We start from the raw sequence: 25883 nt of genomic DNA on the forward strand, positions 1-25883 counted from the left end.
CCTCCCTGTCCATCACCAACTCCCGGAGTTCACTCAAACTCATGTCCATCAAGTTGGTGATGCCATCCAGCCATCTCATCCTCTGTCGTCCCCTTTTTCTCCTGCCCCCAATCCCTCCCAGCATCAGAGTCTTTTCCAATGAGTTAACTCTTCGCATGAGGTGGCCAAAGTACTGGAGTTTCAGCTTTAGCATCAGTCCTTTCAAAGCAATCCCAGGGCTGATCTCCTTCAGAATGGACTGGTTGGATCTCCTTGCAGTCCAAGGGACTCTCAAGAGTCTTCTCCAGCACCACAGTTCAAAAGCATCAATTCTTCAGCGCTCAGCTTTCTTCACAGTCCAACTCTCACATTCATACATGACCACTGGAAAACCATAGCCTTGACTAGACAGACCTTTGTTGGCAAAGTAATGTCTGCTTTTCAATAAGCTATCTAGGTTAGTCTTAACTTTCCTTCCAAGGAGTAAGCGTCTTTTAATTTCATGGCTGCAATCACCATCTGCAGTGATTTTGGAGCCCCCCAAAATAAAGCCTGACACTGTTTCCACTGTTTCCCCATCTACTTCCCATGAAGTGCTGGGACCAGATGCCATGATCTTCATTTTCTGAATGTTGAGCTTTAAGCCAACTTTTTCACTCTCCTCTTTCACTTTAATCAAGAGGCTTTTTAGTTCCTCTTCACTTTCTGCCATAAGGGTGGTGTCATCTGCATATCTGAGGTTATTGATATTTCTCCCAGCAATCTTGATTCCAGCTTGTGCAAGATAATCACACTGGTGTGATTACTCATCTAGAGCCAGACATCCTGAAATGTGAAGTCAAGTGGGCCTTAGAAAGCATCACTACAAACAAAGCTAGTGGAGGTGATGGAATTCCAGTTGAGCTATTTCAAATCCTGAAAGATGATGCTGTGAAAGTGCTGTACTCAATATACCAGCAAATTTGGAAAACTCAGCAGTGGCCACAGGACTGGAAAAGGTCAGTTTTCATTGCAATCGCAAAGAAAGGCAATGCCAAAGAACGTTCAAACTACCGCACAATTGCACTCATCTCACATGCTAGTAAAGTACTGCTCAAAATTCTCCAAGCCAGGCTTCAGCAATACATGAACTGTGAACTTCCAGATGTTCAATCTGGTTTTAGAAAAGGCAGAACAACCAGAGATCAAATTGCCAACATCTGCTGGATCATGAAAAAAGCCAGAGAATTCCAGAGAAACATCAATTTCTGCTTTATTGACTATGCCAAAGCCTTTGACTGTGTGAATCACAATAACCTGTGGAAAATTCTGAAAGAGATGGGAATACCAGACCACCGACCTGCCTCTTGAGACATCTATATGCAGGTCAGGAAGCAACAGTTAGAACTGGATGTGGAACAAGAGACTGGTTCCAAATAGGAAAAGGAGTACGTCAAGGCTGTATATTGTCACTCTGCTTATTTAACTCATATGCAGAATACATCATGAGACATGCTGGACTGGAAGAAGCACAAGCTGGAATCAAGATTGCTGGGAGAAATATCAATAACCTCAGATATGCAGATGACACCACCCTTATGGCAGAAAGTGAAGAGGAACTAAAAGCCTCTTGATGAAAGTGAAAGAGGAGAGTGAAAAAGTTGGCTTAAAGCTCAACATTCAGAAAATGAAGATCATGGCATTTGGTCTCACCACTTCAAGGCAAATAGATGGGAAATAGTGGCTGACTTTATTTTTCTGGGCTCCAAAATCACTGCAGATGGTGACTGCAGCCATGAAATTAAAAGACGCTTACTCCGTGGAAGGAAAGTTATGACCAACGTAGATAGCATATTGAAAAGTAGAGACAGTACTTTGCCAACAAAGATCTGTCTAGTCAAGGCTATGGTTTTTCCAGTGGTCATGTATGGATGTGAGAGTTGGACTGTGAAGAAAGGTGAGTGCCAAAGAATTGATGCTTTTGAACTGTGGTGTTGGAGAAGACTCTTGAGAGTCCCTTGGACTGCAAGGAGACCCAACCAGTCCATTCTGAAGGAGATCAGCCCTGGGATTTCTTTGGAAGGAATGATGCTAAAGCTGAAACTCCAGTACTTTGGCCACCTCATGCGAAGAATTAACTCATTGGAAAAGACCCTGATGCTGGGAAAGATTGTGGGCAGGAGGAGAAGGGGACTACAGAGAATGAGATGGCTGGATGGCATCACTGACTCGATGGACATGAGTCTGAGTGAACTCCGGGAGTTGGTGATGGACAGGGAGGCCTGGTGTGCTGTGATTCATGGGGTCACAAAGAGTCGGACACAACTTAGTGACTGAATTGAGCAGAATGTATCCTGCCTGAGGACAGCCTCTGGCTTAAACCTTCTGGCTAATCCTGTAATCTTAAAATGTAAATTATGGGAGTAGGTCTGATGAGGCCTTTCCAACCTCCAGACATTCTTTTGATTCATTGGAGAGTATATAACTCCACTGCTAACACTAGCAAGGGGACATTCTTTCTGCCCCCTTCAGATGCCCATGTCAGAAGCTTTCTCATCTCCTTTATACTTTAATGACTCATTGGAAAAGACTGATGCTGGGAGGGATTTGGAGCAGGAGGAAAAGGGGACGACAGAGAATGAGATAGCTGGATGGCATCACTGACTCAATGGATGTGAGTCTAGTGAACTCCGGGATTTGGTGATGGACAGGGAGGCCTGGTGCGCTGCGATTCATGGGGTCGCAAAGAGTCGGACATGATGAGTGACTGAACTGAACTGAAAACTTTATTACACAAAAGATCTGAGCAATCAAGCCTCGTCTCTGGCCCCAGATTGAATTCTTCTCCTCCAGAGGCCAAGAATCCCAGCGTCTTTTCGTGGTTCAGCAACAACCTTTCACTATTATGAATGACATTTTCCTTCAATTTCGGATTGCTTGTTGTCTCTATGTAAAATACACTTGAGATTTTATATATTGACTTGTATTTTACAAATATGCTAACCTCATTTATATGTCCCCTAGAGAAGGAAATGGCAACCCACTCCAATATTCTTGCCTGGAGAATTCCAAAAACAGAGAAGCCAGGCAGGTCAAAAAGCACTGGACTTGACTAAGTGACTAATACGCACACTTATATGTACTAGTGGTGTTTTTGTAGATTCCTTAGGTTTTTCTCTGTATATTCTGATTTACTCTGAAGAGTTTACTCTGAGTTTTTCCCTTCCAACTGTAGTTTGTTTTCATTATTTCTTGCCTTATTGCATTTGTGAGAGCTTCCAGTCCAACGTTGAAGAGAAATGGAAAGAGTAGGCGCCTTTCCCTTATACTTGATCTTAGGAGAAACAATTCAGCCTTTTTTCATTAAATGCAGTGTCAGCTGAAGTCTTTGCTATTTTTGATGCCAGTTATTAGGTTGAATCCATGTTCTTCTATTACTATTGTACTCAAAAATATAATGAATGTTTAATTTTTAAACTTTTTTTCCTGCATGTTTTGATATCTAGTTTTACCTCTTCCTTTCCAGTCTATTTCTTTTCTATTCTTTTGTTTTACTGGTCGTAAGTGCCAGTAAAATGTTTCCATGATGTTTTCATCAGGTAAATGGGCATCTTTGCCTTCTGCTCGATTTCAGGAGGAAAGCATTCAATCTTTCCCCATTAGGTATTGTCAGTTTTAGGTGGTTTTGTAGGTGTAACTCATAATGTTACAAAGTATACTTTTCTCTTAGTTTATTGATGTGTTTTATTATGAATGTTTTTATTCAAAAACTTATTTTTAATTGGAGGATAATTGCTTTACAATATTTGTTGGTTATTGCCATACATCAACATGAAACATCCATAGGTGTACACATGTCCCCTCCCTCTTGAACCTCCTTCCCACCTCCCAGCTCATCCCCCCGCCCCAGGTGAATGTTTTGATTTTTGAAATATATTTTCTGCATCTGTTATGAGGATCATATGACTTTCCCCCATTATTCTGTTAGTATGGTGAATTACATTGATTGACTTTGAATGTTAATCCAAACTTGCAGTCCCAGGAGAAACATCACTTGTGTTTATGTGCCAATTCTTTTCTGTGCATCCAGATTTTATTGTTAAAGTTATGTTAATTTTTTTGTGGGTATATGTTTATGAATGGTATCAGTTCATCATTTTCTGGTAATATTTTTTCCTGACAATATATGAGAAAATTCTGGCCTCAAGAGATGAGTTGGGAAGGTTCATTTGTCCTCTGTTTTCCTCAAGCATTTAAATAGGATTTATATTATTTCTTCTTTACATATTTGATGAAATTCACCTCCATGTCTATGGGCCTGGAATTTTCTATGTGTGATGGTTTAGTTAAAGTTTATCTTTCCTAACAGATATAGAGCTATTCAGGTATTCTCTTTTGTATTGATTCACTTTGTGTGATTTTTGTCTTCAAGAAAGGTGGATGCTTCATCTAAGCTATGCAACTAATTGGCATAATTAGTTCTTTGTGTTTTCTTATTTTTATGTATGTAGATCTATAAAGTCATCCTTTCTTTTATTTATTATGATAAATTGTGTCTTCAGTCAGTCAGTTCAGTTCAGTCGTTCAGTCGTGTCCGACTCTTTATGACCCCATGAATCGCAGCACGCCAGGCCTCCCTGTCCATCACCAATACCTGGAGTTCACTCAGACTCGCGTCCATCGAGTCAGTGATGCCATCCAGCCATCTCATCCTCTGTCGTCCCCTCCTCCTTCTGTCCCCAATCCCTCCCAGCATCAGGCTCTTTTCCAATGAGACAACTCTTCGCATGAGGTGGCCAAAGTACTGGAGTTTCAGCTTTAGCATCATTCCTTCCAAAGAAATCCCAGGGCTGATCTCCTTCAGAATGGACTGGTTGGATCTCCTTGCAGTCCAAGGGATCTCAAGAGTCTTCTCCAACACCACAGTTCAAAAGCATCAATTCTTCAACACTCAGCTTTCTTCACAGTCCAACTCTCATATCCATACAAGACCGCTGGAAAAACCATAGTCTTGACTAGACGGACCTTTGTTGGCAAAGTAATGTCTCTGTTTTTCAATATGATATCTAGGTTGGTCATAACTTTTCTTCCCAGGAGTAAGCGTCTTTTAATTTCATGGCTGCAGTCACCATCTGCAGTGATTTCTTAGTGCGTTTCAAATAAGTAATAGAGATTTATCAATTTTTTTGCTTTTTCAAAGATCATGATTTGGATGGTTATTGATATTCCTTTTTTTTTTTTTTTTTGGCTGGGCTGTGTTTTTATCACTGCATGTGGGCTTTCTCCAGTTTCAGCAAGTGGGAGCTGTCTACTTGTACAGGATGGACCCTAGGATATGCGGGCTTCAGTAGATACAGCACGTGGGCTCAAGGGCCCGTGGGTCTCAGTATTTGCAGCTCCCATCCTCTACAGCACAGACTCAGTAATTGTGGCTTACACGTTTAGTTGTCCTGCAGCATGTGGGATATTCCCAAACTAAGGATCAAACTCATGTCCTCTGGATTGGCAGGTGGATTCCCAACCGACAGGACCAACAGGGAAGTCTGATATTCTAGTGTGTCTGTTGTCTACTTTGATATCATCAAACTTTCTTTTTGTACTGCATTGGTTAATAAATATAGCAAACGTTTAGTACGAACAGTCATTCAACCATCATTACTTTGCTTCTCATTTTAAATGGACTGCTCATAACATTTGACAATCAAATATGATATTTGTTGAGGTTTTTTCACAAATGTACTTTATCATGATTATGAAGAACTCTTTCTTCCCATTTTGTTTTTTTCTAAATCACAAATAACTGCTTAGTATCATTAACTCTTTTTTTCTTCCTCAGTTAAGATAATCACCGAGTTTTTCACTTCAGTCTCTGTATGTTCCTGATCTTGGCCTGTGTCAGCCTGCCCATGCATAGTAAACCCGATCTACTGACATCAGGTTGTGGTGAAGGAAAATGTGGTGTTCATTGCCAAGCAAGGAGTCCAGGCAGCTAGTACTTCCGGGGTCTGAACTCCCCAAAGACTTTCAGAGAAAGGCTTTTAAAGGCAGACTGGGTGGGAACGGGGGGTGGGGGGTGGGTGGCGGTTGGGGAGTTGTGGGATATGTGATCAGCTGGCTGTCTGAAGCCTCCTCAGCATGAGGACCGTAGAGATTCCCCGTCTTAAACCCAGCCCTGGCGGGTAAGCCCTGCAGATTTGTTTCCGGAGGGGAGCTGTTGGGTGGGAAGAAGCTCTTAGAGATGGGGTGGGATAAGGCAAAGATGAATGAGACAGTGGGAGCATAGGGCCCTATTAGTGGGCAGGTAGCAGAGACACAGAAGAAGCAAGAAACCCCAGGCCCCTGGACATCCACTCTGAATGTGAGACTCAACTCACAGTGTGTTTAGGTAGAAGCAGCTGAGTCCACACCTGGGGGTTGGCATTAGGATAAACTGAGGCCCAAGGAGTGACAGAGTTCAGCACATGGACCTGGACCCTTTGTTCTTCCTGTCCTGTCAGGCACTTAGGACAAGGGCCATTTGTCAGTCTTTATTTTACTTTGGCCTTACCCCAAACTTGGAGACTGGAGGGAGTTCGATTTTTTAAATGGAAATCAGAGGCCCAAAGAATGACTGTAATATGTGAACAGTCATAAGGTGATTTAGCTGAGCTCATCTCCCAAGCATGAACGGGTGGGGAAGGCTGTGTATCTTCAGCAGATACTTTACCCTCTCTGAGCCTCAGATTCTCCCTTGTAAGATGAGGACGATTACTCCTATGCCTCAAGGTTGCTGCAAGGCTGAAATTTGGCGGAATATGCTCATGACCTGTGGGTCTTGGTGACAGATGTGAACACACACTCAAGCGGATGTGGCAGAAGTGATCAGACCCTCCAGCTGATGTAATGATCATTGCCCAGGCTCCACCTGTTGAATGTGTGGAGGAGCATTTGACAGCACTGAAATCCAGCTGCAGTGGGAAGGCACACTGATGGTCTCCACTGTGGTTGTGTTCCCTCCCCGCCTCTCTCTGAAGTCAACGAGTAAGCACTCTCCGGTGAATTGCAAGGCTTTTTATTGCTGGAATCCTCTATAATCAGACACCTGGATGTGGCCGGTTGCTGCCATGACTTAGGGATCAGGCAAGTGGCTTCCTTGGGTGCCTGGCAGGGACAGTTCCATCAGCAGAGAGAACTGGAGTATATTTTATTCTGTAAGAGAAGATGCAGAAACCTGGTGAGGCTTCAGGGTTCGAAGAGACATGAAGCTGCACTGAACACAAGGGAAGGGTCTGTGGAGAGTGGCCTCTGAATATGAGTGGGGAAAGGTGGATACGTCCCAAAGATTCTTCCTCAAATGGAACAGAGACTGTGGTCTCCCTGGAGGGCTGAGGGCAGTCTCCTGGGATAGAATGGGAGACACTGCTGAGGACCACCTGGCAGGGCTCAGGAGTGATTCCTGGAAGTCTTCAGGGGTGAGTTGATCCCTGTCTGCTTCCTCCCTCTGGCCCTTGGACACTTAGAGCTGAAACAGCTGCTTGTCTCACCAACCTCTATGGCAGCAGATAAAAGATTCACCCTGACCCTCTACTCAGCATCCCAGGCCTGGGGAGGGCAGGAGGGCAGCTTTTGGAACAGCCTCCTCTTAGGGCATGTGTGGCTTAATGGCCCTTTGTCATCCAGGGACCAAGGAAATATGTGGGTGTTTGGTGGAATGGAGTAGGTCCTTGAGGCATTAGGGAAAAAATGGATGTTTGTAGAAGAGAAAGTCTCAATAGGAATGGATTGCAGCAGAGGCAGGTTCCTGTGCTGGAGAGGCGGGAGTCAGGGAGGCCAGAGCTGAGGCCCTAACTCCAAAGGCAGGTGGCACCACAGAGTCAGGAGGGCCTGGAGGGTCCCAGGCCTGTGACCAGGCAGAGCTGAGCAGTCAGGGCCAGCTCAAGAGCTCCAGGGCTGGACTGAGTTTACCTCCATGATCCTTGCCCACCCTGTGGGTGTCGGCCGCATCCTCTCTACCTCCTCATTCATAAGGATCTTTTTGCACCTACGTTCCCGGGAAAGAGCCAGGGTGGAGAGGATATGATCCCCCCACCTCCCAGTGCCCTGAATAGGCCCCTGACATCCCTACTCAGGCCCCACAGGCACATTCACACACAATCTGACCCACCAGAGCACTCAGAGCATCCTGCTTATCCTGTGGCGTCAAATTCTCATCAACACAGCTCTTCAGGGTATCAGCAGTTTCCAGTACATCAGGGTTTTGGTTATACTTTTCAACTTGTTCAATATAGGCCTCATGGCTTCCTGATATGAACAGGTCAACTGTGTCCCTCAAGGCTGGGCAGATGTCATCACACTCTGAAACAGAAGGAGAAGGGGACACTCCCTGTAAGGCACTCATCAGAACACCTTATTTCCTTCCCGCTCCTGAGAAGCTCACTCCTGCCCTGGGGAGGTGTCAGAACCCTTGGGGAGCCCAGGTCGCAGCCACTCACTTCCGCCCGTGGTGAGGAGCAAGGCAGCGCAGAGCAGCAGGAGAGCTCCAGCCCGCGTCATGGTGCCGGTGGCAGGTGCTCCCTACTCACCTGGAGCCCTTTTATACCTGTGCTTGTCCTCACCCCAGGGGACTGTGTTGCATGCTTCTTTTTTTCAGGAGATTCTGCCAGGCCACAGTGTGAGAGTGCCCGGGGCTGCACAGGGGAAGCTGTGTGTGTTGGCAAGATGCTAGTCCTTGAGTCCACAGAGGGCACTGGCTCAGCCTCCTCCCCGCTGGAGGGCTCTGTGGGAGGGGCAGCTGACTCAGGAAGCTGAACAACTGAAAATCCCCAGGTTGACCAAAAAGGACAAAAATGCTCCGTATCATGCCTCCTGAATGATGGCCGGTGGGAGCCTGTTAGAACATGTGACCCTGAAGAAAGTTTGTTGTGGACTCATGGGTTTTTGGGAAGCTCATGCTTAGGAATGGTCTCACAGGGAGTAAGTGCCAGGCAGGCAGAGCATGAGCCCCGAGTCTCTTGTCAGGCACTCTGGTGGCTCGCGCCCTGCTGTATCACTGTCCTTGCTCTTGTCAGTGGCCTCTGCTGGGCCACTTTCTCAAATCAGTTATAGAGCCCTGAAATCTCTCATATGCTCTGCCTTAGAAGTTTCTAGTTTTCTCTTGACCTAGACCTGCCACCTGGTGACTTTGATAGTACCTTGTTCTACAAAGGAATATCTTCTGAAGCCTCTTCTTCTTCTTCTTTTTGTTTTGTATTGGATTATAGCCAGTTAAGAATGTTATGATATTTCCAGGTAGACAATGAAGGGACTCTTCCATATGTGTGCACATTATCCATTCTTTCCTATAGTCCCCTCTCATCTAGGCTGCCACAAAAGAACGAGCAGAGTTCCCTGGGCTCTACAGTTATCCTTGTTGGTTATCTATTTATTTAAAATTTATTTATTTTAAATTGAAGAATAAATGCTTTCCAGTGTTGTGTCAGTTTCTACCATATATCTAAATGAATCAGTCAGAGGTATACCCATGTCCCCTCCCTCTTGTACCTCTGTCCTACCTCCCAACCCATCCCATCCCTGTAAGTTTCACGAGCACCAGGCTGAACTACCTGCTGTATGCAACAACTTCCCATTAGCTATTTCTTTTACACATGATAATGTATGCATTTCCATGCTGCTCTTTCAATTCATGCCGCCGTCTCCTTCCCCTCCTGTGTCCATAAGCCTGTTGTGTCTGTCCACATCTCTATTTCTGCCCAGCATATGGGCTCTTCAGTACCATTTTTCTAGATTTCTTATATATGCATTAATACACAACATTTGTTTTTGACTTTCTGACTGATTTCACTCTCTATAATAGGCTCTAGTTACACCTACCTAATTAAAACTAACTCTAATGCATTCCTTAATATGGGTTTTGAGTATTCCATTGTATATAGGTACCACCATTTCTTTATCCATTGATCTGTCGATGAACATCTAAATTGCTTCTATGTCCTAGCTACTGTGAATAGTGCTGCAATGAATATTGGGGTACATGTGTCTTTTTCAACTATAATTTCCTTAGTGTATATGCCCAGTAGTGGGATTGTTGGGTCATAGGATAGTTTTATTTCCAGATTTTTAAGGAATGTCCACAGTGGCTATGTAATTTACATTCACACCAACAGTGCTAGAGGGTTCCCTTTTCTCCACATCCTCTCCAGCATTTATTGTTTGTAGATCTATTGATGATGTCCATCCTGACCGATGTGAGGTGATTCCTCATTGTAGTCTTGACTTGCATTTCTCTAACAGCAAGTATGGAAAACTCAGCAGTGGCCACAGGACTGGAAAAGGTCAGTTTCATTCCAATCCCAAAGAAAGGCAATGCCAAAGAATGCTCAAACTACCACACAATTGCACTCATCTCACATGCTAGTAAAGTAATACTCAAAATTCTCCAAGCCAGGCTTCAGCAATACGTGAACCGTGAACTTCCTGAAGTTCAAGCTGGTTTTAGAAAAGGCAGAGGGACCAGAGATCAAATTGCCAACATCCGCTGGATCATGGAAAAAGCAAGAAAGCTCCAGAAAAACATCTATTTCTGCTTTATTGACTATGCCAAAGCCTTTGATTGTGTGGATCACAATAAACTGTGGAAAATTCTGAAAGAGATGGGAATACCAGACCACCTGACCCGCCTCTTGAGAAACCTATATGCAGATCAGGAAGCAACAGTTAGAACTGGACCTGGAACAAGAGACTGGTTCCAAATAGGAAAAGGAGTACATCAAGGCTGTATATTATCACCCTGCTTATTTAACTTCTATGCAGAGTACATCATGAGAAACGCAGGACTGGAAGAAACACAAGCTGGAATCAAGATTGCCGGGAGAAATATTAATAACCTCAGATATGCAGATAACACCACCCTTTTGGCAGAAAGTGAAGAGGGACTAAAAAGCCTCTTGACGAAAGTGAAAGAGGACAGTGAAAAAGTTGGCTTAAAGCTCAGCATTCAGAAAACGAAGATCATGGCATCCGGTCTCATCACTTCATGGCAAATAGATGGGGAAACAATGTCAGACTTTTATTTTGGGGGGCTCCAAAATCACTGCAGATGGTGATTGCAGCCATGAAATTAAAAGACACTTATTCCTTGGAAGGAAAGTTATGACCAACCTAGATAGTATATTCAAAAGCAGAGACATTACTTTGCCGACTAAGGTCCGTCTAGTCAAGGCTATGGATTTTCCAATGGTCAGGTATGGATGTGAGAGTTGGACTGTGAAGAAGGCTGAGCGTCGAAGAATTGATGCTTTTGAACTGTGGTGCTGGAGAAGACTCTTGAGAGTCCCTTGGACTGCAAGGAGATCCAACCAGTCCATTCTGAAGGAGATCATCCCTGGGATTTCTTTGGAAGGAATGATGCTAAAGCTGAAACTCCAGTGCTTTGGCCACCTCATGTGAAGAGTTGACTCATTGGAAAAGACTCTGATGCTGGGAAGGATTGGGGGCAGAAGGAGAAGGGGATGACAGAGGATGAGATGGCTGGATGGCATCACTGACTCAATGGACGTGAGTCTGAGTGAACTCCGGGAGTTGGTGATGGACAGGGAGGCCTGGCGTGCTGCGATTCGTGGGGTTGCAAAGAGTTAGACACGACTGAGCGGCTGAACTGAACTGAACTGAGTAGTAAGCAATATTGAGCATCTTTCATGGGTTGATTAGCCATTAGGATGCCTTCTTTGGAGAAATATCTGTTTAGGTCTTCTGCCCATTAACAATTCTTTTCTCCTGATGTTGAGCTGCATGAGTTGCTGGTATATTTTGGAGATTAATCCTTTGTCATTTGCTTCTTTTGCAATTATTTTGTCCCACTCTGAGTGCTGTCCTTTCATCTTGTTTGTGGTTTCTTTTGCTGTGCAAAATCTCTTAAGTTTGATTCATTCTCATTCGCTCATTTTTGTTCTTATTTCCGTTACTCTAGGACGTGGGTCATAGAGGATCTTTTTGTGATTTATTTTAAAAAGTGTTCTGCCTGTGTTTTCCTTGAAGAGTTTTGTAATTTCTGATCTTCCATTTTGGTTTTCGATCCATTTTGAGTTTATCTTTGTGTGTAGTGCTAGGCAGTGTTCTAATTTCATTTTCTATAATACAGGTAGCTGTCCAGTTTCCCTAACATCGATATTAAAGAGACTGTCTTTTCTCCATTGTAGCTTCCCTCATATGTCAGTTGGTAAAGAATCCACCTGCAGTGCAGGAGACCCCAGTTTGATACCTGGGTTGGGAAGATCTGATGAAGAATGATAGGCTACCAGCTCCAGTATTCTTGGGCTTTCGTTGTGGCTCAGCTGGTAAAGAATCTGCTGCATTGTGGGAGACCTAGGTTTAACCCCTGGGTTGGGAAGATCCCATGGGGAAGGGAAAGACTACCCACTCCAGTATTTTAGCCTGGAGAATTCTACGTAGTGTATAGTGCATGGGGTTGCAAAGAGTTGGACATGACTGAACGACTTTCACTTTCACATAGTCTTGCCTCCTTTGTTAAAGATAAAATGCCCATAGGTGTGTGTGTGTGTGTTTTCTGGCTTTCTATCTTGTTCCATTAGTCTATGTTTCTGTTTTTCTGCCTGTTCCATACTGTCTTGATGAGTGTAGCTTTGTAGTATACTCTGAAGTCAGGAAGATTGATTCCTCCACCTCCATTCTTCTTTTGCAAGATCACTTTGCCTATAGGGGTCGTTTGTGTTTCCGTATGAATTGTGAAATTTTTTGCTCTAACTGTGTGAAAAATACCATTGGTAATTTGATATAGATTGCATTGAGTAGTATAGTCATTTTCACAATATTGATTCTTCTCTTCCAAGAACATGGTATATCTTTCCATCTGTTTATGTCATCTTTAATTTCTTTTATCACTGTCTTGTAAATTTCTCTATACAGCTGTTTTGTTTCCTTAAATAGGTTTATTGCTAGGTACTTTATTCTTTCTATGTCAATGGTGAATGGAATTGATTCCTTAATATATCTTTCTGAGTATTCATTGTTAGTGTACAGGAGTGCAGTAATTCCTTTATATGACTATAAAAATAAATTCACTGTTTAGGTATATTAATTTTTAATAGTATCTTTAATGTTTTCTATGTATAATGTCATGTCAGCTGCAAACAGTGAGTAATTTTTGCAAGTAATTCCTTTATATGACTATAAAAATACAAGTAGTTCCTTCCTATGACTATAAAAATTAATTCACTGTTTAGGTCTAGAAATTTTTTGGTGGTATCTTTAATGTTTTCTATGTGTAATATCATGTCAGCTGCAAACTGTGAGTTTTACTTCTTCCTTTCCAGTGTGTATCCCTGTATTTCTTTTTCTTTTCTGTTTGCCAACGCTAAGACTTCCAAAACTATGCTGAATAGTAGTGGTCAGAGTGGGCACCCTTGTCTTGTTCCTGATCTTGAAGGAAATGCTTTCTGCTTTTCACCATTGAGAACAATGTTTCCTGTGCGATTATGGTACATGAGTTTTATGATGTTCAGGTAGATTCCTTCTATGCCAATTTTCTTGAGGGTTTCTATCATAAAAGGGTGATGAATTTTGTTGACAGTTTTATTGCCTTTATTGAAATCATCATGTGATTTTCGTGTTTTAATTTGTTAATATGCTGCATCACATTGATTAATTTGCATATATTGAAGCATCTTTGCATTCCTTGAAATTACCTCACTTGATCATAGCATATGATCCTTATCTATTTTCAGTATCATGGTGTGTCCATGAGCATCCCAGACTCCATAACTGTCCTTACCCTCATCCTTCCCTCTCTTTTTAAAAAATTTGTTTATTTTAATTGGAGGCTAATCACTTTACAAAATTGTAGTGGTTTTGCTATACACTGACATGAATCAGCCATGGGTGTACATGTGTCCCCCATCCTGATCCCCCCTCCCACCTCCCTCCCCATCCCATCCCTCTGGATCATCCCAGTGCACCAGCCTTGAGCACCCTGTCTCATGCACTGAACCTGGACTGGTGATCTGTTTCACATATGATAATATACATGTTTTAATGCTATTCTCTCAAATCATCTCACCCTCGCCTTCTCCCTCAGAGTCCAAAAGACTTCTATACATCTGTGTCTCTTTTGCAGTCTTGCATATAGGGTTATCGTTACCATCTTTCTAAATTCCATTTATATGCGTTAGTATACTGTATTGGTGTTTTTCTTTCTGGCTTACTTCACTCTGTATAATAGACTCCAGTTTCATCCACCTCATTAGAACTGATTCCAGTGTATTCTTTTTAATGGCTGAGTAATATTCCATTGTGTATATGTACCACAGCTTTCTTATCCATTCGTCTGCCAATGGACATCTAGGTTGCTTCCATGTCCTGGCTATTATAAACAGTGCTATGATGAATATTGGGGTACACGTGTCTCTTTCAATTCTGGTTTCCTTGGTGTGTATGCCTAGCAGTGGGATTCCTGGGTCATATGGCAGTTCTGTTTTCAGTTTTTAAGGAATCTCCACACTGTTCTCCATAGTGGCTGTACTAATTTGCATTCCCACCAACACTGTAAGAGGGTTCCCTTATCTCCACACCCTCTCCAGCATTTATTATTCCCTCTAGCAATCATAAGTTTGTTCTCTAAGTCTGTCATCACTTTCTGGCTTGTAAATGAATTCCTTTGTATCTTGTCTTTTTAGGTTCTGCATATAACAGATGTCCTAAGACATTTCTGCTTCTCTGTCTGACATTTCAGTCAGCAGGACTCTCTTTAGGTTCATCCATTTTGCAACCTCTTTCACCTCTTGAGTGTCTCTGTACTGTTCCCACCAGACCGCTCCTCTTGAGGAAAAGCCAAGCCCTTTCTAGGCCACAATCTCTAGGCCAGTTGCACAATCAGCCCCACACTATTGCTGCCTCTATGAAGTTATCCCTGCCTTTCTCTCTCCCTCAGTGTCTCCTGTCTGCTTCTTGACCTGACCAAGTATATTCCTGCAGCAGGGCCTCTGCACATAGAGCCCTCCTGGCCAGGAAGGCTCTTCTGCCAGTGGCTCCATGATTTGTTCCCTCATCCTCAGGTGTCTTCAGGTATCACAAAGCACAGATTTCCCCAACTACTGAGCTCTAATATCAAAGCAGTCTGCCATCTCCTCCCCCTACAGCTGTCTGTCTTCTCTCCCTGCTTCATCTTTGCCCAGAGCACTTCTTTCTGCGGGGTCACTGTCTTTCACTCCCTCTTAGGTGATGAAGAGCTGCAGGAGAGTGAGAGCTGTGCTGTGTGCTGCTGTATCCCAGGACTAGGGGAGGGCCCCGCATTCGGTAGATGTTGCACAGTGTTGTTAGAATAATGGCAGAAATATTCCATCTCTCTGGAGTTGATAAGCAGGACTATCTTTTGTGTTACTTACTCTTGATGTGTTTATGAATATTGCCTGGAATTAATGAGAAATGCTGGCCAGAATTGAGCACAAGCTGGAGTCAAGATTTATGGGAGAAATATCAATAACCTCAGATATGCAGATGACACCATCCTATGACAGAAAGTGAAGAAAAACTAAAGAGCCTCTTGATGAAAGTGAAAGAGGAGAGTGAAAAAATTGGCTTAAAGCTCAACATTCAGAAAACAAAGATCATGGCATCCGGTCCCATCACTTCATGGCAAACAGATGGAGAAACAGTGGAAACAGTGGCAGAGTTTACTTTTGTGGGCTCCAAAATCACTGCAGATGGTGACTGCAGCCATAAAATAAAAAGACACTTACTTCTTGAAAGAAAAGTTATGACCAACATTAGACAACATATTAAAAAGCAGAGACATTACTTTGCCAACAAAGGTCCATCTAGTCAAGGCTATGTTTTGTCCAGTAATCATGTATGGAGTTGGACGATAAAGAAAGCTGAGCACAGAAGAATTGATGCTTTTGAACCGTGGTGTTGGAGAAGACTCTTGAGAGTCCCTTGGAATGCAAGGAGACCCAACCAGTTCTTCCTAAAGGAAATCAGTCCTGAATATTCATTGGAAGGACTGACGTTGAAGCAGAAATTCCAATACTTTGGCCACATGATGCAAAGAGCTGACTCATTTGAAAAGACCCTGATGCTGGGAAAGATTGAAGGTGAGAGGAGAAGGGGACAACAAAGGATGAAGTGGTTGGATGGCATCACCAACTCAATGGACATGAGGTCGAGTAAATTCCAGGAGTTGGTGAAGGTCAGGGAGGCCTGGTGTACTGCAGTAAATGGGGTTGCAAAGAGTCTGACACGACTGCGTTGACTGAACTGAACTGAACTGAGCTGAATAAGGTAAAGGTTTAAAATGTTTGATAAGTCAGAATCAAGTAACCTTTCACTGGAGGCACCTGGCTGTCCCTTCTCTGAGCCACCTGTGGAAAATTAATGTTTGCTGAAGAGCTAATCTGAGGTTTGGACATATGGTGGACTCTAGGCAGAACCTTGTGCCAAATAGGATTCACATCCGGTAACTGCTCTTGGCAAAGAGGCACCAAGTACTGAGCTGCAGTGTCAGCTGACCTCTGTGGAGACCCTCCTCACCATGGCCCCAGCTGCCTGGGATCCACCCCTCTGAAGGTCACCCCAGGAGGGCCTCAAGTGGCTGCAGGTGTGAGTTAAAGTTTCCTGAGCAGAAAGGTAAACACCACATGGCCCAGGCTGCACATGCTGGCTCTTTGTCTGTGGTGGCAGGGCTTCTGCTCATGGATCCATGCCTTCTGTCCTTGAGAAGAGAGACTGCCCCCAAATGCCCTCCCGCAGCTCTGTGAGGAGAGGAACCAGGACCTGGAGTGCTGAGGAACACAGGTGGCTACTATGGATCCAGCCCAGTGCCCTTTCAAGGGTGCCAGAGGTCCTCTAAACGCCCCCGATCATGGGGACATTTGGTGACATCAGAGTGAAGAGCTGGTTAGGGTCAATGTAGGCATGCTGCTGATGTAGCCCTGTCCTAATGCAGGTCGTCATTGTTGTTTTTAATGTGTTTAAAATTGAAGGATATTACTTTACAATAGTGTATTGCTTTCTGCCATTCAACAACATGACTCAGCCATAAATAAACATATATCCATTCTGTGTCAAATAATACCCATCCTCCACCGCATCTCACCCCATAGGTTGTCGCAGAGTACAGAGTGGAGCTTCCTGTTTCAAGTTGTTATTAGTAAAATTTTAAGTTGGAATAATTTTAGTTTTACAGAAAAAGTGCAAATATTTGTCAAAACTGAGAGACAACATTGGAACCTTATGACTAAATAAATATTACAGTTAATCTGAATTTCAGCTGCTTGTCCATTAATCTTGGATTCCGTGATCCTATCCAGACCTGAAACTCACTGCATTCACTGTCATGTGTCCCTAGTGTCCTCTGCTCTGTGGAGTTACTCATTCTCTCCTGGTCTGACATGGCCTTAACAGTCTTGAGGAGAACTCTCAGGGACCAGGGATGGTAGAAGGCCCTCAAGCTAAGTTTAGCTGCTGTTGTTCTGATACTGTCGAGTGGGGTTCCGACTTTGGGTTTTGAGGAAGACACCACACAGGTGAAGCTCCCTTCCAGTCCCCTTACATCAGGGCACATGTGACAGCAGTGTGTCTTACCACTGGGAATAATCAGCCTTGATTAGCTGATTATTTGAGTTTGCCAGGTTTCTGCAGCGTTTTCCTCTCTTCCTCCTCTTTTCTTTGGAGACAGGTTCCTAAGTCTATTAGTTCCTGTGTCTATTATTTAGGATGTTTCTGTAAGGAATGCTTGTCTCCTCTCCCACGTTGATTTATTTAGACAGTAATTGATATCAGTATGGATTCACACAAATTACTTTTTACATTTGTTTATCATCGAATAATCTGTTACTTATTTTCTGTCAAACCCTTTCCAGTTTGGCCACTAGTGTTTTCAAGGGCCATCTCAAATGGTTTGTCCCAATAAACTGCTTTCCTAACGTGGAAGGTTGAGTTTGACTCTGAAAGAGTTTTCACATACAGAGTACCACCTGTGATCAACTCAGCCCTCTGGTCCTTAGAACTCCCATCAACAGTGGTCTGTAGGGCTGTGCATCTCAAAGTCTTTGCCCCAGGAGACAAACCCTCAAACCCACAGCTTCTCCCTGATGTTCCTGGATAGACTGTGCAGTGCAAGCACCTCCTGAGACCAGGCTCACTGTGGAGGAGGCCAGGAGAAGTGGCAAGGCTGGAGCCTGCTCAGGAACCAGCGGGCTGAAAGGCCTGAGGAAAGCTGGTGGCATGACCCAAAAGTACAGAATTACCAGCCCCTGAGAAAAGCCACGTGGCCTTAAGTCCTGCGAGTTCCTTGTTGGGCATGAATCAGAGCCCAAGGCTGCTGACCAGCAGTGTCAGGGCCCTGCCTAGAGACTGCAGATGTTAAGACATCTGGGGGGCTTCAGTAAGGCCCAGCTCCGCATTCTTATCTACCGGATTAAAGTGTGGGGGAAAAGCCAGAATTCTGGATGACCTTTTTCTACTTTACAGTGGCATAGATATGTCCTTGACATTTTGTGATTCCATGTGCTCAGTTTGGGGAAGTGCTTCCCTCAGAGCCAGGATAGGTTGGGGAAGGATGATCAGAAAAACAGGTGATGGTTGCGGAGCAGCAAACAGAGCATTTGGCCTCAACTGGAGTCACTTAGTTCCACTTATTCTTTGGCAAAGATATCCCCACATGGCTTCCAAGAGCTCTGGTCTTAGAGTAGGATGGTCTTCCACAGTAAACATCCCAAGGGCTAAGGGAGTCACATGTGCCTGGAGCCTAGCCACAGTCCTGTGGTCCAACTGGGAGGCAAGTGGGCTGGGCTTGGGGAGCTAGTGGTGTATAAAGCAGGCAAAACCCTGCCCTGAGCAGAGCACTCCAGCTGCCGCCATGATGAAGGGAGCACTGCTTGTGCTGGCCTTGCTGGTGACCAGAGAGCTGACCTTCAAGACGAATGAGGGTAGGAAGGAGTGTCCAGATGGCCCTCCTGATCCTTGCCCATTGCCGTCTCACTGCATCCTTCTCAGTCCTGTCCAAGCTGATTCTAGGCACAGATTCTGAGGGCAGGTGGCAGATCAGTGCCCAGGAGTCCTGCACAAACTCCCTGGGGCTTCCAGTCTTTGAATGGGGAGGGGGTGGCATGGAGCTGGAAGGGTCATTATCTGCACACACCCTGAGGGATAGTTTGTTGGGGGTAGTGGTGCTGGTTGGGAGGGAGGAAGCAAGCTGGTATGCCTGGGGGCAGTGTTCAAAGGCAGAGGGGTCTCAGGTCTAGCCCTCTTGAGCCTCCCTTCCGTTGGGAGTGACTCATAGGGAAGGCTTTCTTCCTTATGTAAGCAGTCCTGGGAGAGGCAGAGTCTCTGTGGGAGGTGAATCTGGAAGCTTTGGATGTGTGAGTTCCTATCAAGTGGTGGGAACTGGGAACCTTCTGACCAAGTGATTCTTTTGATGAGATGTTTTCTGTCTCTGCCTTTAGCGGAAGCGTGCCCTGTGTTTTTTGAAGGCCTTAGTGCTATAATCCTTGCACTCCCAAGTGAAGCATTGAATGAAACTTTGGATTCGGTCGATGCTAATGAAGCTGAAAAAGCAGCCGCTGAAAAAATCCAGCATTGCTTCATTGAAGCAGGACCTCAGAACAGGCTTAATCATCTGAAATATAAGGTAGTTCAGTATAATATAATATAATATAGTTCAGTATGCCACATGGTAATAGATCATTCCATCATGGAATGTGTGATAGAGCTATAAACAGAGAAGCACATAAACCTTTTGCCCCAACCTGCAGCCCCTGTAATATGCAAGCACAGTCCACCTGCACACCCAGCCTCCTGTTCCCGAATCTGTCTCTATCATGTCAATCAGCCCACACACAATAGGCGTCTACTGTCAGTGCACTAGGACAGGTGTGTTGACTCCTGTAATTTTCTTTCCTCACTGAGAGGAAGTAGCATTGGAGGAGTAGCACTTTAATCTTTGCAGGAAAAGAAACATTCAGCTCACACATGTGTAGCAGTCCTGTCATCTCTACTTTAAGAATATTTAAAAGGAGTCCCAGCTTTTAGGTCTCCTTCCAGCATGGGACTCCTTGAATTATAAGCTGTCTGACCTGTGGTCACATCACCTCCTCTTTATCCCTTGTTGATGGCCATTGCTCTGGCTCAGAGCCCCATTTCCACCGACATGTTCTCAGTGCGTACGAGCCAGAATTTCCACTCTGGGGTTTTGGTGCCTAATATCCTGGGGCAGATTCTAGGTACGTGCAGCCGCTCACTTGGGCTAACAGTATCTCTTGAAGAACCATCTTTTTGCTGTGGTTGTTTTCTTGTGATTTAGTATTTGAGATTTTGAACAGTCTCTGCATATTTTCCGCAAATGTTAATCATGAAAAAGCAGAAGTTTGCCACAATCCAGAGTTTCATGCACTAATAGAAGCATCCAGGGCACAATGGGTTGTTTACAACACCTACATGCACATTCCCTGCACCCAGCATACCTGAAAGAATAGGCTCAGGTGCAGGTGTGACCTGAGCCGTCTCCAGCACTTTACTCCTCCTTCAGGACCAGTCCTGGCTGTTCCCTGCTGACCCTTGTCATCTCCTCCCCTCCCTGGCGTGACTGGTGGCTCTGTCTCCCTCCTGACATCTGTGCCTGGGCTACTAGGGAGCCATCCTCCCCCCGGTGCCTGTGGGCAACCCCCTCTCCAGTGGTGGGTCTGTGGGTAGAGGTTCTTGTTGAGGATGGGGCTGAATCCCTGAGAGTGAGGTGTGAGTTGATCCTGGGGAGACAGGATGGGCCAACTGCGGTCTCAGGTGTCCCTCCACCTCCTTCTCCCTTGCAGGCGTCCATCGTCTTCAGTGATGATTGCACCGGCTATAAATTGTCCTCGGTGGTGAATGCTCTTATAGGATTGGTTTCCAGTCTGCTCTCTTTGGTGTGATAAGCTTTGCCAGTTGTGCCAGGTCTGCATTTGATCTACCTGCCCTGTTCTTCTGTTCCTGAAGCTGGAATCCAGACACCTTCCCCACCTGATGTGGTCTCCCTCAGGCTGAATCTAATAAAGTCACTGCAATACTGCTCATTGTGCCCAGTGTCTGTGTTTTGTTCAGGGAGGATGTGAGGCAGGAGGTCTAGAGCGATGGTGAGAAGTGACACAGGTGGTCACTGGGAGCTTGGAGATCAGGGTCAGATAGAACCTACACTCTGTCCCTGGCAAATGTGGGAGTATGGGCAAGTTTCTTGTAACTTTCCAAGTCATTCTGTCATCTGCTACACAGGGATTTTGTGTGAAGTTAAGCAAAATAACAAACACGTAACCCATGACATCACCAGCCTGGCAGGATAAAATTGTTATTTGGGGGCACAGATAATATGTCTCACTCTGGCCTTCAGCACTGTGGAAGAGTCTCCAGTCCCTCTAGTTATTGACAGGTGACTTCAGAGATGACCTAAGAGGGTCCTCACTCGTCCCCTCTTTCTCCCAGTGGCATTCTACATTTTCTACTCCTTAGGTGGGTATCTAGGTGGAGCCCGCATTTGTTCAGGGATACTTAGTGCCACTGCTATTCCTGGTCCTGCACTGGGGACCATGAAGTGTTGAACCAGGAGGGAGAGGCTGGAAGAAGCTACCCCAGTGGGAACATTGTTTCCGTGGAAATAGCTCATGCTGTGAAGTGTTTATTGCAGGATGTGTCAGATGGTCTCATGTCCCAAATCCTCTGCCTGCTTCTGAAAGCATGAAGTGGGTAGTTCCATTGCCATAGGAGATTTATGAGGCTACATGGGAGGGACTAGAATTTAGCCCAGTTCCCTAGGGTCTAGCACAATGTCAGGCTACAGTCAGCATGACCCACATAAAGAGTGGCATAACTGATTAGATATCTCTACCTTCTGACCAGTCAGGCGTAAGTTTACATACTGGGAACTGAACTTGGGACTTGGGACTAACGACTAGGGCCTTGAGTCTCAGCTCTTCTCTGACCTGCCGTGTGAAATTAGGTACTAAATACACCAAATCACTCTTCTACACCTTGATTTTATGTGTACCAAGTTCTGTGTGCTCTGCCAGATTTAGGATTTCGTGTTTGTGCAGCTCATTTGCTTCAGTTGTGTCTGACTCTTTGTGTCTTTATAGGCTGTGTCCCCACCAGGCTCCTCTGTTTATGGGATTCTCCAGTCAAGAATATTGAAATGGTTCCTCCTTCAGGGGATCTTCCCGACCCATGGACTGATTTGGGTCTCCTGCCTTTCAGGCAGATTCTTTACTATCTGAGCCACCAAGGAAGCCTCTGACTCACCTCCCCATAAATAAAATTTTGTTCTAATGAAGGTTGACTTAAGATTTACCTCCAAAACGAAATTCTTCAAGTCAACCAAAAAAATTGAGAGAGACAGGAAATATAAGGAGGATTGTTTTCACCAATATTACAATAGAAGTTTATCTCCATAAATAATCTAGTTTAAGTGGAGGAATAGATTTTTTGGTCATTGTGACAGAAGACAAAACCCACAGATAGAATCAAATATAGTTTAATATATAATAATAACTGTTTGTTGAATCATAAATTATGGCCTTCTTAAAAATGACATAGAAAAAAAAAAAGACCAAACATTAAAACTGTTAGGGACCAAAGGACAGGCTCTAGGACCTGAGTCATGTTTACCAGAAAGAGACAGGATATGCGCTCATTCTCCCTGGCCAATCATGTAACGCCAGCTACTCCTGTAACTGAGACAAAGGACTGCCTGTATATAAGCCGCCATACTCCTTTGTTCGGGGCTCTTGTCGGATTCCCTTGTGTGGGATGAGACTTGGGCCCTAGCACGCTAGGAATAAACAAACTCCCTTCTTGCTTTTGCATTACTGTGGTGGACTTGCTCTCTCGGTCGGTTCGGAGATACGGGCTCAGAGCATAACATTTGGGGGCTCTTCCGGGATCTCCATCTCGCCGGGGAGGACAACTCTCCTGGTAGAAGGGAGTAACCTCGTTAGGAGATAAGAGCTCTGAGCACCGGTGCTAACGTTGCAGAAGCCCAGATTAAGTCCAGGGCCCAGTATCGTACTGGGGAGGCATCTGGGTGTAAAGTGCAGAGGCAAGTCCAGCGTAAGGCCGGGGCCCGGTTTCATGCTGGGGAGGCAGCTGGCTCTGTGAACATCCTGCAGGTAAGATTGAGTGCATTGTCGGTGGCCACCTTGTGTTTGTTATCTGTTTGTCTATTCGTGGTGTCTGTGTTGCTCTTTGTGTGCTCTGTTGGCTCCCAGTGTACTTTTCTGTGATCATGGGACAAACAACTTCTACTCCTTTATCTCTTATGATTAACCACTTCTCTGATTTCAAGTCTAGAGCACAGAATCTATCATTGCTGGTGAAGAAAAGCAAGTTAGTAACTTGTTGTTCTGCTGAGTCGCCTGCTTTTGATGTCAGCTGGCCACAAGAAGGCACCTTCAGCCTGCCTACTATTAGAGCGGTCAGAGAGAAGGTGCTTGCCCCCTACCCTTCGGGACACCCAGCCAGACCAAACTCCATACATTTTGGTCTAACAGGACCTGGTGGAAAACCCCTGGCCTGGCTAAAACCTTTTGTTTTCAGCCCCTCACTTCCCTTCCCTCTTCCCGCCCTTGCTTCCACAGGTTTCATCGGGAGAAGCCAGAAAGAGAACCAAGCCTTCAGCTCCTCCCAGAAAAAGGGGCCCCGCCTAGGAAACTCGGGGAAAGGCGAAAAAAAATGGCCAGCATAGCAGAAGAAGACCCGGAGGTTCCCTCCTCCACCGTTCATGCGTTTCCGATCTGGGCGGGGCCAGCCAGAGAGGGTGAAAAATGGGCTTATCAGTATTGGCCCTTCTCCACTAGTGATTTGTACAATTGGAAAACCCAGACTCCCTCCTTCTCTGAAAAACCACAGGGTCTTATTGATCTTTTAGAGTCTATCCTGTTTACTCACAATCCCACTTGAGATGATTGTCAGCAACTGTTACAGGTACTTTTTACTACAGAGGAGCACGAATGGATCCTGTCAGAAGCCAGGAAAAATGTGCCAGGGGTGGATGGGAGGCCCACAATACAGCCTAACCTCATTGAGGAGGGGTTCCCCTTGGTGTGACCCAACTGGGACTTTGAATGCGCTGAAGGTAAGGAGCGTCTCCGAGTGTACCGTCAGACTCTCATGGCTGGCCTTAGAGCGGCCGCCAGAAAGCCAACTAATTTGGCCAAGGTAAATTCAGTGAGGCAAGAGCCAAATGAGAGCCCGGCAGCCTTCCTAAAAAGGATAATGGAAGCTTTTAGACAGTATACCCCTACGGACCCACAGGCAGATGAGTCACGAGCGGCAGTTATGTTACCATTTGTAAATCAAGCAGCCCCCGATATTAAAAAAAAAAGTTACAAAAGATAGAGAGGTTAAGTGAACAATCCTTGCAAGATCTAGTGAAGGCAGCCGAGAGAGTTTTTAATCATAGAGAGACCCCAGAAGAGAGAGAACACCACATTAAAAGAGAAGAAAAAAAATTTAGAGCTGAAAAAAACCGTAAAAATCAAAAAGTGCTGGCCCAGATTTTTTTTGCCGGGGTTAAAAACAAAAACAGGTTCAAAAAAAAAAAAAAAATTGGACTCAAAAACTGAAAAACAAAAACGACAAGGCGTAAGCTTAAAAAAAAAAAAAAATCCAATGTGCTTTTTGTAAAGAGTTTGGACATTAAAAAGATAAAGGCCCCCCAAAAAAAATCTAAAAGAGGGGCCCAAGAACCCCAAAAACGAGACTCCCTCCCTAGACAGTCATATCCTCTACGCGGGTGAGGATAGCAACTAGGGGGGGTCAGGGCTCTAAGCCCCTCCCCAAGTCCTGGGTAACTATAAATGTGGAGGGGAAACCGGTTGGCTTCATGGTGGACACGGGAGCCCAATACTCAGTCTTAAACCAAAAAGATGGACCTATGTCTAAAAAAAGTAGCTGGGTGCAGGGAGCAACCGGGATATAGATGGACTACAAAACGGCAAGTGAACTTAGGGGCCCACCAGGTGACCCATTCTTTTCTGGTGATACCTGAGTGTCCAGCGCCCGTGTTGGAAAGGGATTTACTGTCTAAAGTAAATGCCCAAATTCATTTCAACCACGGACAAGTGTCGGTTCTAGATGGGACCGGGCATCCTCTTCAGGTCCTGTCTCTGGCATTAAAAGATAAATACAGACTCTATTTGTCAGAGGCCCTAGCGACAATAAGCCCCAAAGTACAACCATGGGTTCAAAGATACCCTCAGGCCTGGGCTGAAACAGCAGGAATGGGACTAGCCAAACAGAGGCCCCCTATCATTGTGGAACTGAAAGCCAGTGCTTCCCCGGTGAGGGTACGACAGTATCCCATGAGTCAGGAGGCTCGACAAGAAATTACTCCTCATATACAACGCCTCATAGATGCTGGGGTCCTGAAAAGGTGCCAGTCCCCATGGAACACTCCCCTGTTGCCTGTGTAAAAGCCTGGGGAAACTGATTTTAGACTGGTTCAAGATCTACGAAAAGTCAACAAACGGGTGAATGATATTCATCCTATGGTTCCTAACCCTTATACATTGCTAAGCAACTTGCCTCCAAACTACATTTGGTACACTGTTTTAGATTTAAAAGATGCCTTTTTCAGTTTGCCTCTTGCCCCTGCAAGCCAAGAGATCTTTGCCTTCGAATGGCAGGAAGACGGTGGTCAGACCCCTGTGCAGCTGACATGGACTCGCTTACCACAGGGTTTCAAAAACTCGCCCACGTTATTTAATGAGGCCCTGGATGAAGACCTCCGTGAGTATTGGGTTGAACACCCTACCATTGTTTTATTACAATATGTTGATGACCTTATGCTGGCGGCGGCTACAGAGAAAGAGTGCCAAGAGGCAACAGGTGACCTTCTCCAAACCTTGGGGACTTTAGGTTACAGGGCCAGTGCCAAAAAGGCCCAGATTGCCAAGCAAGAGGTTACATACCTCGGT

The 25883-nt window shown here is 44.9% G+C and overlaps 1 protein-coding gene across 1 annotated transcript; it reads left to right on the plus strand.

The window, feature by feature from the left end:
- The first annotated feature begins 18805 nt into the window (after window positions 1–18805).
- On the plus strand, window positions 18806–20852 carry LOC114117975 (secretoglobin family 2B member 20-like). Its single transcript, XM_027978215.3, has 3 exons — window positions 18806–18875; window positions 19392–19576; window positions 20754–20852. Exons 1-3 carry the CDS (start codon window positions 18806–18808, stop codon window positions 20850–20852), a joined length of 354 nt encoding a protein of 117 aa, XP_027834016.2.
- Window positions 20853–25883: the final 5031 nt, after the last annotated feature.

Source organism: Ovis aries, chromosome 14, assembly GCF_016772045.2.
Source record: "Ovis aries strain OAR_USU_Benz2616 breed Rambouillet chromosome 14, ARS-UI_Ramb_v3.0, whole genome shotgun sequence".
Lineage (NCBI taxonomy): Eukaryota > Metazoa > Chordata > Mammalia > Artiodactyla > Bovidae > Ovis > Ovis aries.

What these genes read in the sequence shown, in the direction of transcription:
- LOC114117975 (XM_027978215.3), top strand. Translation starts at nt 18,806, where the DNA reads ATGATGAAGGGAGCACTGCTTGTGCTGGCCTTGCTGGTGACCAGAGAG. An exon ending in GACCTTCAAGACGAATGAGG is followed by an intron (nt 18,876 to 19,391) that starts GTAGGAAGGAGT and finishes CTCTGCCTTTAG; the next exon opens with CGGAAGCGTGCCCTGTGTTT. An exon ending in TTAATCATCTGAAATATAAG is followed by an intron (nt 19,577 to 20,753) that starts GTAGTTCAGTAT and finishes TCTCCCTTGCAG; the next exon opens with GCGTCCATCGTCTTCAGTGA.